The sequence below is a fragment of the Pristiophorus japonicus genome, chromosome 15 (genome assembly GCF_044704955.1).
Source record: "Pristiophorus japonicus isolate sPriJap1 chromosome 15, sPriJap1.hap1, whole genome shotgun sequence".
In the NCBI taxonomy this organism is placed as follows: Eukaryota; Metazoa; Chordata; class Chondrichthyes; family Pristiophoridae; genus Pristiophorus; species Pristiophorus japonicus.
The window spans coordinates 115,272,951-115,285,896 of record NC_091991.1 but is presented as its reverse complement, the minus strand read 5'-3'; the positions used below and the strand labels follow the sequence as shown (position 1 = coordinate 115,285,896).

Here is a 12,946-nt window from a genome sequence, read left to right as displayed (position 1 = left end):
GTACTCTGGGATGCAGTCCATCAGGCCCTGGGGATTTATCGGCCTTCAATCCCATCAATTTCCCGAACACAATTTCCCGACTAATAAGGATTTCCCTCAGTTCCTCCTCCTTACTAGACCCTCCGACCCCTTTTATATCCGGAAGGTTGTTTGTGTCCTCCTCAGTGAATACCGAACCAAAGTACCTGTTCAATTGGTCCGCCATTTCTTTGTTCCCCGTTATGACTTCCCCTGATTCTGACTGCAGGGGACCTACGTTTGTCTTTACCTTTTTCTCTTTACATATCTATAGAAACTTTTGCAATCTGTCTTAATGTTCCCTGCAAGCTTCTTCTCATACTCTATTTTCCCTGCCCTAATCAAACCCTTTGTCCTCCTCTGCTGAGTTCTAAATTTCTCCCAGTCCCCGGGTTCTCTGCTATTTCTGGCCAATTTGTATGCCACTTCCTTGGCTTTAATGCTATCCCTGATTTCCCTTGATAGCCACGGTTGAGCCACCTTCCCTTTTTTATTTTAAAATAAAAGTTGTTGTTGTTGTATGAGCTAGCACTCTTGCCTTAGACGGTTGAGAGTTCAAGCCCAGTCCAGGACTCGAGTACATAATCGAGGCTGACACTTCATTACAGCACTCAAGGTGTGCTGCAATATTTGAGGTATTGTCTTTCACACGCAATATCAAAATGAGGCCGTGTTCGCCCAATCCTATGGAGGTTGAAGATCCCATAATTCTCTTCAAAGAAGGTGTCATGGCCAACAGTCCTACTCTCTTCAACACCACTAGAAATAGTTTGACTGGTTCTTGCTGTGCATAAAATGGCTGCTGTATTTGACCACATAATAACAGTCCATTGCATTGTACCTCAAAATGTGTGAATTGCTATGAAATTTCTCTGCGAGAAGTGATAAAGCGACATTGAAGTGCAAACATACCTACCTTCTGAAAGAGAACCATAACAGCATGATCTCCAGTCCAGTCCAAATTCAGCAAAATTGAAGCTTGTTTTATGTTGTATTGCTGTCGCCTGCTGCCAGCACCCCAGGGATTAGCAGGAGCAGATATGTGTTGATAGCTAGTTGCATGTAGAGAGGAATGAGACTGATGAGTGCTTCATTCTGCAGGGACCTCGTACAGTTGGCTAAAGCTGCAGTAAGTGGGGATGAAAGTGCTTTGGATATGTTTAACTGGAGAAAGGTTGGAAAGGGAGATGCACCTTTTAAAGTTGGACTTCAGGAAGGAATCGCATGCTTTGTCAGTGCAACAGATGGTGAGCAAAACACACTCTGCATGGCTTTAAACATTACAATCTGCTCTGCAGATACTTCAGAATGCTGGGATATGTGGTTTCCAATGGTTACAGTAATTACAATGAAGGGTGACATAATCAAAGAGAAGGGGATGGAGAGGTATTTTTCAAATTAAATTTAGAAATTTCCATGGCCACAAAAAAAAAATTGAAATAAGAACAAAAGGTAGATTTCCACTCCTCAGCATTTTAGTTTGGGCTATTCTCCAGCAATTTTTTTCTGAAAGTAGACCAGTCTCCTACAAAAGAGAGTAAAACTGCCGGCAAATAATGTACAACTTCGATAAGTGCAGTGTTATGTATGTCGGCAAGGAAAATATTCAACATTCATAGACCCTTCAGGGAAAGGCATGAAATAAGGTGCAGATAGAAAGAGATTTGGGCATTCTCGTGCATACATCTCTAAAGGTACATGAGCACTGCCATGAAGTGATAGCTAGATCCAATAAGGTGTTCGGGTGTATCCATAGGGCAGTTGAGTACAAGGTGACGCATACTGTTTTGCCCTTATACAAGACCTTAGTCAGGCTGCACTTGGAATACTGTGTCCAGATTTGGTCTGCCCACATGGTGGGCAATATTGAGGTTTTGGAAAGGGTGCAGAGGAGGGCCAACACACCAATTCCCAGTTTACGCATCTTGGTATCAAGATAGGCTAAAAGAGTTGCGACTCTAAACTTTAGAGAAGTGTAGATTTGGAGGTGATCTGATTGAGGTTTATAACATAATGAAGGGAATAGATTGTGTCCCAGTTGCCAGTTACGGAGGACCAGGGATCACAAATTTAAGTTGTATAAGGCCAGATCTAGGTTAGACGTCAGGAGCTGGTTCTTTTCCCAAGGGAATAGTGGGCCTCTGGAACAGGCTGCCGTCTTGTGCAGTAGATGCTGATTTGCTGAATTCCTTCAAGCGAGAGCTGGACCCGTTTCTGGCTGGGCGGAGATCACCAGGCACAGAAGGTAGGCACTGCAGGGAATTCAGGGCCAGGGTGATCTCCTGTACTAGTTTCAATCGTCTAGATGGGGCTGAGAGGAATTTCCCAGATTTCTTTCTCCAAATTGGCCTGGGTTTTTATCTGGTTTTTCACTTCTCGGGAGATTACGTGGTTTTGGGTGTGGTGGAGTGTATCTTTTGTGATACACAAGGTATCACGATTTTGTAGGACAGTCTCGATGGACCAGAGGGCCTTTACCTATCTGTCACTGTTTGTATGTTTGTACAAACTGCAATAAGTGCAAATGCTAATGAGTCCATAAAGCTTACTGCTTCTATCGGCGACCTCTTAGAAAGATGCAAAATCTGGTGGTTCAAACGTAAATGGCACTTACGGAATTGTCATTCCCAGACGTGCAACAGCACAACTGAAGACCACCAGAAAGTTTCTTGACTATAAGGGCGTTTCACTTTGAAGATGGTATCATCACTAGCTTGAATACAGTAAGCATCTAAGCAACAATGGTGGCTTGCCCTGTGACATGGCACCAGTCCTCAACCGCAACTTAAAGTGGTCTCCATTTGCTTAGGAATTATGGGACAGGAGCCATCTGCATCATGTGTAACACAAGGAGCTGGTGGGGAGGGAGGGATGGCGAGAGTGCTGCAGACCATGAGGTAAGGGTGGGGAGGATGAGATGCTCCATTCTTAAAGCTGCTGGAAACCGCAGTTATTTATGATGTGTGTGTATATATAGTCCGACTGAGATGAAGATTATTTAAAAATATTGCGGTGCCTGTTTTATATAGGACTGGTGAGTACAGGTCTGTCACTGTATAACACCGGGCTACAGTACAGGTCTGTCACTAACACTGGGTTACAGTACAGGTCTGTCACTAACACTGGGTTACAGTACAGGTGGATACAGGTCTCCTTGTATAATACTAGGGTACATTACAAATGGGTATAGGTCTGTTACTGTATAACACTGGGGTACAGGTCTCTCTGTACAACACTGGGGTACAGTACTGGTGGGTAAAGGTCTGTCACTGTGTAGCACTGAGGAACAGTACTAATGGGTACAGGTCTGTCATTAACCTTCGGGTACACTCTATTTTCTGAGTCAGTCCCACGTTTTACTCTGGATTTATGCGTCTTTACTTTAATGGGAAGTTTTTAATGTTCTACTATGTCGAGCTTTCTCCTGAGCATTTGTATTGCGAGTGGTTTCAGCAGTCTTTGCCAGTGGCATATTTTGTTTGAGTGTTGCTTACCCTTCCAGCTCGGGGCTAGCAGGACTAACCTGTATTTTCTACATTAGGAATTGTGTACTACGTTGGTGAAAAGGGGAAGAGCTTGCAGGTCCTCCACACTGATGGGCCAATCAGGAAGCTCATGTACATTGAGGGGAAGGAAATCCTGGTGGTTGTAACTGAGGAACTTTTCCTATCGCAGCACAGTATTGGTCTTGATGGAACAAGTCAAGAGCTTATGAAGGTATGAGCATGTATGTCAGTGTTTGTAATACTTTAGGAGATCCTGACTCTCAATTATTGTAGATAACACAAAAAGTTTTAACTATTCCGGGTGGTTTTTCGTATCAATGGTGTAACGTGAAACTTGGGTGGTAATCTCATAACTCCCTGTGCTTTCTTTCTCCTCTTCCTTTCCCATTTTTGGTTTATTTTGTCCCTCCTTGTTCTAAGCCCTGCACCGTTCTGGAGACTGTGACTGATGAAGTTGGGCAGGGGGAGTGTTGCCCTGCAGTACAGTGTCAGTACAGTAATAGATCATAAAAACATAAGAAATAGGAGCAGGAGTAGGCCATGCGGCCCCTCGAGCCTGCACCACCATTCAATAAGATCATGGCTGATCTTCGACCTCAGCTCCACTTTCCCGCCCGATTCACATATCCCTTGATTCCAAAAATCAAGTGTCCAAAAATCTATCGATCTCAGTCTTAAATATACTTACAGTACAGCCAATCCTAAGACACTGCTATCAACAAATGAAAGACAGGGTAACCAACATCGAGCAGCGTTGAAAGCTACTGCTCTCTTGGGCTTGTTGTACCCTGTATTCGATGGGAGATGACCGTTGTGTTTAGTGTTTGCACACGTGTTGGAAGTGGACATGATGATGCGACATCAACCGACTGAATGCCTAAAGGAGAATAATCGTACGAAGGGGAGCAATTCTAGCCATCCCTGCAGAAAGGAACTGTTTAGAGAATCTTTGCACCAGGAAACTTACTCTGCTAACATAAGCTACAGACATAAGAGGATCGGCACCTGGAGCTGCAACTACCTTGGATGCCAATTGAGGGTGGTGGGAAGTGTGGGGGGAGCTGCAGATGATGGCCAGGGGTAGTCTGTGCTGGCAGGGTGCGGAGGCATCGCTCCCATTTGGAGCTGCTCCACGGTGTCTATAACAGTGCCGTGGTTCTGTGGTGCGAGGGAGCCTTGAAATCGTCCCTCTCTATCCTGTAAAGTGAAGTATTTAGTAAATCTAAACATTTGGAGTTGCTCGTGAAGCTCTTTACTCACCAATTACCCCTCTAGGGTGGATGTTGATGTTGTCAGTCCTCATTCTGCATGAACTTTTCCCCAATTTTCTCCCTCCTCTCCTTATACGGTTCCATAAGACTCTCACTGATTATTCTTTGAGTCTAGAGACTGTCAGGTGGCTTATTGATCATGGTGTGTAATCACCGTTGAGCCTGATTCTGTCCCAGGCCAATGCCCATGCTGATTTTTCTTTTTCCCTCCCTTATTTGGGGCTGTTGAAGCCTGACTGAGATCAGTCAACTCAACACAGACGAGGAATAAAACCAAATGACTACAACCGTGTTTAATCAGGTATCACTGCTGTATCAGTATGAATGCCCATTGACTAGGGATTGCTGGATGGCAAATGCGAGGGGATTATATCGGTATGTTTTGTTCTGTCAGTTCCCTTGTATAGTGTCAGCCAGTGGCTCAGTGTGTAGCTCTCTCGCCTCTGAGTCAGAAGGTTGTGGGTTCAAGCCCCACTCCAGAGACTTGAGCACAAAAATCTAGGCTGTCACTCCAGTGCAGTACGGAGGGAGTGTTGCAATGTCAGAGGTGCCGTCTTTCGGATGAGACTTAAGCTGTGGTCCCGTTTTCCTACACAGGTGGATGTAAAAGATCACATGGCACTATTTCGAAGAAGAGCAAGGGAGCTATCCCTGGTGTCCAGGCCAATGTTTATTTCACAATCAAATAACAAAAACCTTATCTGGTCATTATCACATTGCTGTTTGTGGGAGCTTGCTGTGTGAAATTGGCTGCCGCATTTCCTGCATTACAACAGTGACTACGCTCCAAAAGTACTTCATTGGCTGCAAAGTGCTTTGGGACGTTCTGGGATTGTGAACGGCGCTATATAAAGGAAGTTTTTCTTTCATATGCATGTTTCCATTTTCAGATAGGGAATGCATTTAAGTTACTGGTAATGTTTAACTGCGCAATCTGTGGATGATTTGGAAATGAATGCTGGAAGTTGCTTTAGATAAAGGGCTCAATTTTCCCCATGCTACTTTTTGCCGTATTTCAAGAGTTACGTCTGTATTTTTTGGCCCTGACAACTTCAAAAAAAAATAACTTTAAAGTTTCCCCATTCTAATTTTTTTAATTGGCGGCGGGCAGCCTGCCCTTTAGCCTTGGGGGGGCGGAGCCTAATGTCTGCGCCGAAAAAATGATGCCTCCCCTTCTGCGCATGCGCGGAAAAAAGTTATGTTTTTTTACTGACTGCTATGGGCGTGCATGCCCAGTACACCACCTGGTCTGCATTCGGCCACTTTTAAAGACCAGTTGTGTGCGAGAACTTTAGTTCTCAGTGGAAAAAAAATCAGCGCTGCAATATGCAACACGGCTCAAGAACCAAGAATTTCTCAAGAGGAAGTGGAGGCACTGGTTACTGTAATTGAGGCCAGATGGTACGAGCTGGACACCAGCAGTGGTCACAAATGTTTCACCAAAAGAAATGAAGAAACGCTGGAATCAACTTGCAGAAGATTACTGTGCAATGGTGACCACCCTGAGGTCTGGAGGCCAGTGCAAAAAGAAGTGGCAGAATCTTGGTCAAGTAGTTAGTGTAAGTAATATTTTCATTTATTCACTGGAATTGCAATTGTAAATGTGACCATCTGTTTGCCCCACCCAGCAGAAAGACACCCTCTCTTAAAAAGTTATATTTTCATCTTAGCAGAGGAAGGTGGCACACAACAAAAGAGAGCGAACTCGAACAGGAGGGGGCCCGGCAAATCTGCACCCACTGACTCTCTTGGAAGAGAGGATCGCTGCTTTGATGGGTCCTGCCTGGAGAAAAGCAACCACCACTGTACACGCTGGGCCCACGCTCGAGGGAGAGGGTTAAGTCCTGCAAATTCCACATTTGGCTTTGCTAAAAGTTAAGTACTGCGCGGGCTAGCTATGCTTCGGTTCATGGCGATGTCTCCGTCAGCTACGCTTCGGTTGATGCTATCATTCATCGTGGTCCTTCAAATCAGCCTGCTGCCTGCGCTGTGTGAGCCTACTCATGTAACCATGCCCCCTCCTCTGCTGCTAACCATTTGTCTGTTCTGTTATATTTTGCAGAACTTGAGGCCAACCTTGACTAGGCTGAAGCCAATGAGAAGAGATTCCGACGTGGAGGAGTCTGAAGAGGAGAACATCTTCCAATTCCACCTTCCAGACCAAGAGCATGTGGGGGAGGGGGAGGAAGAAGCCCCCACTGTTGTACTAATTCTGGAGGAGGTGTTGGTGCCAGCCCCTTTTTCCGAGTGGTAGGAGTGCTGGGACATTCCATGGTTTCACACAGTCAGAGGCTGTGGGTCACAGTGGGGTGCAGCAAGCCACACCCAGGGTGAGGAGGGGGAAGGAGAGCTCTACAGCGCTCTCCTGAGGTGCAGGGTGCAACAGATGTGGTTCAGCTGATGGCAATGAGTGTGGAGAGCATTGATCTTGTGCGATCACTCCTGGACACCGTCAGTGGGGTGGGTGATGAGGTATCGGGAGAACAACACTCTCGAGAAATGGGAACACTGTCGGGGCACATGAGGGAGGGAATGTCAGATGTATCTGCTGCAATAAGGGAACACGCCCAGACCCCGCGGCCATTGACGGAATCAACTACCACTCCCACTCCAATCCCCAGACCAGCCTCTGAAGAGGCCCAAGCCAGGTGTTGCACATTACACCTGCCCACGCCCCCCCATCAAGTGCGCATTACCCGAGATGCTCGAAAGAAGAAGCTTGGTACCAACCTGAGAAATGCTGCGCCACCGTCTGCGGGCAGGGGTGGAGTCACCAAGACCAAGCACAGCGGGCGGTCTTAGAATAAGGCGGAGAAGAAATGGGTGCAGCCTTTCTTTGCTGCTGTTATTATTGTAACTGTTCTCAAATTGAAAGTTTTTTGTAAGTGATATAAATTTACAAGTTTAAAAGTTTGTAAAGTGATCTTTAAAGTTTTCAGTTAAGTTCACGAACAAACTTTAAGTTTAATACAAGAATATTTTTATTTAAGTACAAATAAGTGTTAAACTTTTGAATAAAATATATTTTAAATTATAACTGAATCATTTATATTATTGCATTATTAACAACTTTTTAAACTAAAGAAGAATCATTTCCATTATTTGTTCCATTAACATATCACAACATTACGAAACATGGTCCATTTGGAATAGTTGCCACTGAGCCTTCAGGCAGCAAAGCATTCACGGATGAGCTGCTGGCGCAAGGCTCGAGCAGTCATTAAAGGGGCACGATGGCCCGCCCTCGTTCGTCGTCGTGCTCTAGGTTCAGGTAGTTGCATGGCTTCCTCGTCCTCCTGCCCCTGCATCTTCCTCCTCATCATAGAAACATAGAAATTTGGTTCAGGAGCAGGCCATTCGGCCCTTCGAGCCTGCACCGCCATTCAATAAGATCATGGCTGATCATTCAACCTCAGTATCCCTTTCCTGCTTTCTCTCCATACCCCTTGAACCCTTTGGCCGTAAGTGTCATATCTAACTCCCTTTTGAATATATCTAATGAACTGGCCCCAGTAACTTTCTGCGGTAGAGAATTCCACAGGTTAACCACTCTGAGTGAAGAAGTTTCTCCTCATCTTGGCCCTAAATGGCTTACCCCTTATTCTTAGACTGTGACCCCTGATTCTGGAACCCCCCAGCAACGGGAACATTCTTCCTGCCTCTAACCTGTCCAATCCAGTCAGAATTTTATGTTTCTATGAGATCCCCTCATTCTAAACTCCAGTGGATACAAGCCCAGTTGATCCAGTCTCTCCTCATATGTCAGTCCTGCCATCCCGGGAATCAATCTGGTGAACCTTTGCTGTACTCCCTCAATAGCAAGAACGTCCTTCCTCAGATTAGGAGACCAAAACTGAACACAATATTCCAGATGTGGCCTCACCAAGGCTCTGTACAACTGCAGTAAGACCTCCCTGCTCCTATACTCAAATCCTCTAGCGATGAAGGCCAACATGCCATTTGCCGCCGCCTTTCACCGCCTGCTGTACCTGCATGCCAAACTTCAATGACTGATGTACCATGACGCCCAGGTCTCGTTGCACCTCCCCTTTTCCTAATCTCACTATTCAGATAATATTTTGTCTTCCTGTTTTTGCCATCCAAGTGGATAACCTCACATTTATCCACATTATACTGCATCTGCCATGTATTTGCCCATTCACCTAACCTGTCCAAATCACCCTGCAGCCTTTAAGCATCCTCCTCACAGCTCACACCGCCACCCAGCTTAGTGTCATGTGCAAACTTGGAGATATTACATTCAATTCCTTCATCTAAATCATTGATGTATATTGTAAATAGCTGGGGTCCCAGCACTGAACCATGCGGTACCCCACTGGTCACTGCCTGCCATTCTGAAAAGGACCCATTTATTCCGACTCTCTGCTTCCTGTCTGCCAACCAGTTCTCTATCCACGTCAATACATTACCCCCAATACCATGTGCTTTAATTTTGCACACCAATCTCTTGTGTGGAACCTTGTCAAAAGCCTCTTGAAAGTCCAAATACACCACATCCACTCTACTAATTACATCCTGAAAAAATTCTAGAAGATGATTTCCCTTTCATAAATCCATGCTGACTTGGACTGATCCTATCTCTTCTTTCCAAATGCGCTGCTATTTCATCTTTAATAATTGATTCCAACATTTACTCCACCACCGATGTCAGGCTAACCTGTCTATAATTCCCTGTTTTCCCTCTCCCTCTTTTTAAAAAGTGGTGTTACTTTAGCTACCCTCCAGTCCATAGGAACTGATCGGGTCAATAGAATGTTGGAAAATCATCACCAATGCATCCACTATTTCTAGGGTCACTTAGGCTGCATCCCAGAGTACTCATCAGGCCCTGGGGATTTATCGGCCTTCAATCCCATCAATTTCCCTAACACAATTTCCCACCTAATAAGGATTTCCTTCAGTTCCTCCTTCTCATTAGACCCTCGGAAGGTTATTTGTGTCTTCCTTCATGAAGGCAGAACCAAAGTATTTGTTTAACTGGTCCGCCATTTCTTTGTTCCCCATTATAAATTCACCTGAATCTGACTGCAAGGGACCTATGTTTGTTTTCACTAATCTTTTTCTCTTCACATATCTATAGAAGCTTTTGCAGTCAGTTTTTATGTTCCCTGCAAGCTTCCTCTCATACTTTATTTTCCCCCTCCTAATTAAACCCTTTGTCCTCCTGCTGAATTCTACATTTCTCCCAGTCCTCAAGTTTGCTGCTTTTTCTGGCCAATTTATATGCCTCTTCCTTGGATTTAACACTATCCCTAATTTCCCTTGTTAGCCAAGTTGAGCTACCTTCCCTTTTTTATTTTTACTCCAGAAAGGGATGTACAATTGTTGACGTTCATCCATCTAATCTATAAATGTCTGCCAGTGCCTATCCACTGTCAACCCTTTAAATATCATTTGCTAGTCTATCCTAGCCAATTCATATCTCATACCATCGAAGTTGCCTTTCCTTAAGTTCAGGACTCTAGTCTCTGAATTAACTGTGTCACTCTCCATCTTAAAGAATTCTACCATATTATGGTCACTCTTCCTCAGGGGGCCTCGCACAATAAGATTGCTAATTAGTCCTCTCTCATTACACAACAGCCAGCCTAGGATGGCCAGCTCTCTAGTTGGTTCCTCAACATATTGGTCTAGAAAGCCATCCCTAATATACTCCAGGAAATCCTCCTCCACCACATTGCTACCAGCTTGGTTAGCCCAATCTATATGTAGATTAAAGTTGCCCATGATAACTGCTGTACCTTTATTGCACGCATCCCTAATTTCTTGTTTGATGCCATCCCTAACCTCACTACTACTGTTTGGTGGTCTGTACACAACCCCCACTAACGTTTTCTGCCCTTTGGTATTCCGCAGCTCTACCCATACAGATTCCACATCATCCAAGCTAATGTCCTTCCTTACTATTGCGTTAATTTCCTCTTTAACCAGCAATGCTACCCCACCTCCTTTTTCTTTCTGTCTATGTTTCCTGAATGTTGAATACCCCTGGATGTTGAGTTCCCAGCCTTGGTCACCCTGGAGCCATGTCTCCGTAATCCCAATTATATCATAATCATTCATAGCTGCCTGCGCAGTTAATTCATCTACCTTATTACGAATACTCCTCGCATTGAGGCACAGAGCCTTCAGGCTTGTCTTTTTAAACACACTTTGCCCCTTTAGAATTTTGCTGTAATGTGGCCCTTTTTGATTTGTGCCTTGGGTTTCTCTGCCCTCCACTTTTACTATTCTCCTTTCTATCTTTTGCTTCTGCCCCCATTTTATTTCCCTCTGTCTCCCTGCATAAGTTCCCATCCCCCTGCCATATTAGTTTAACCCCTCCCCAACAGCATAGCAAACCACTCCCCCAAGGACATTGGTTCCGGTCCTGCCCGGGTGCAGACCGTCCGGTTTGTACTGGTCCCACCTCCCCCAGAACCGGTTCCAATGTCCCAGGAATTTGAATCCCTCCCTTTTGCACTCCTCAAGCCACGTATTCATCTTGGCTATCCTGCTATTCCTACTCTGACTAGCACGTGGCACTGGTAGAAATCCTGAGATTACTACCTTTTGAGGTCCTACTTTTTAAATTTAACTCCTAGCTCCCTAAATTCAGCTTGTAGGACCTCATCCCACTTTTTACCTATATCGTCGGTACCTATATGCACCACGACAACTGGCTGATCATCCTCCCCTTCCAGAATGCCCTGCAACCGCTCCGAGACATCCTTGACCCTTGCACCAGGGAGGCAACATACCATCCTAGAGTCTCGGTTGCGATCGCAGAAACGCTTATCTATCCCCCTTGCAATAGAATCCCCTACCACTTTAGCTCTCCCACTCTTTTTCCTGTCCTCCTGTGCAGCAGAGCCACCCACAGTGCCATGAACTTGGCTGCTGCTGCCTTCCCCTGGTGAGCCATCTTCCCCAACAATATCCAAAGCGGTATATCTGTTTTGGAGGGAGATGACCGCAGGCGACTCCTGCACTGCCTTCCTACTCCTGCTCTGCCTGATGGCCACCCGTTCCCTATCTGCCTTTGTAACCTTTACTGCGGTGCGACCAACTCACTGAACGTGCTATGCACGACATCCTCAGCATCGCACATGTTCCAGAGTGAATCCATCCGCAGCTCCAGTGCCATCATGTGGTCTAACAGGAGCTGCAGCTGGATACGCTTCCTGTACAGTCATCAGGGACACTGGAAACGTCCCTGATGTCCCACATGGCACAGGAGGAACATGACACGGGTCTGGGCTCTCCTGTCATGACTTAACCCTTAAAATAACCTAATTTGGAAACAATGCCAAAAGGGTTCTTACTGACAAGATAAGGAAAAAAGAAAAGAAGAAAAACTACTCACCAATCAACCAGCCAATCACTTACCCTCTTGGCTGTGACATCACACTTCGTGTTCTTTTCCTTCCAGGTCAGGGAGTCAGCACTGGTGGGGAAAACAAGACAAAGCAACACCTCCCGCTCCAACTTGCCCGAACTCTCCCACTTCCCAAACTCTTACCTTTGCACTCTGAGCTCTTGTTGCACTCCATGAAGGTCTGCACAAAGCCCTCTCTTTTTATACTGTTTCTAGCTGACTTACCACTGGCCTGTTTAGGGAACCAGTTTTTACTAGCTGGCCAATTAACTAAGCTAGCTTGCTTGTTTGTCTCTGCTTAAAACTACAAGAATCCTATCTGTTCAGCCACTCTCACCTCAGGTGGCTCTTCTACTACCAGCTGCTGCTGCCTCATGATGGCTAAGTTGTGCAGCATGCAGCAGACAACAGTGAACTGACAGACAATCTCGGGAGTATTACAAGTAGCCTCCGGAATGGTTAAATGCTGCTTCAAGATACCAATGGTCCTCTCTATTATGCTGCTTGTCGCAATGTGCGACATGTTGTATTCCCGGTCAGCTTCTGTCCGGCTTACGCGTAGGGGCGTCATGAGCCAGATGGCGAGGCTGTACCCTTTGTCTCCCAGTAGCCAGCTTTGTCCTTCTAGTTGCTGCTGAAACATGGCAGATATAACGCTCTCGCATACGATGAATGCATCATGGGTGCTGCCAGGGTATCTTGCATCGACTGACATGATGCGATGCATGTCGTCACACACAAACTGCACTTTCACAGAATGGAAGCATTTTATG

At 45.5% G+C, this 12,946-nt stretch overlaps 1 protein-coding gene across 1 annotated transcript in view; it reads left to right on the top strand.

Moving 5' to 3' along the window:
* ift140 (intraflagellar transport 140 homolog (Chlamydomonas)) overlaps positions 1–12,946 on the top strand; it is a 215,267-nt gene that overhangs the window by 10,888 nt on the left and 191,433 nt on the right. The window contains exons 5-6 of the mRNA XM_070900852.1: positions 1,120–1,265; positions 3,560–3,735. Coding sequence (XP_070756953.1) covers positions 1,120–1,265; positions 3,560–3,735 — 322 coding nt within the window. The remainder of the gene's footprint in view (positions 1–1,119; positions 1,266–3,559; positions 3,736–12,946) is intronic.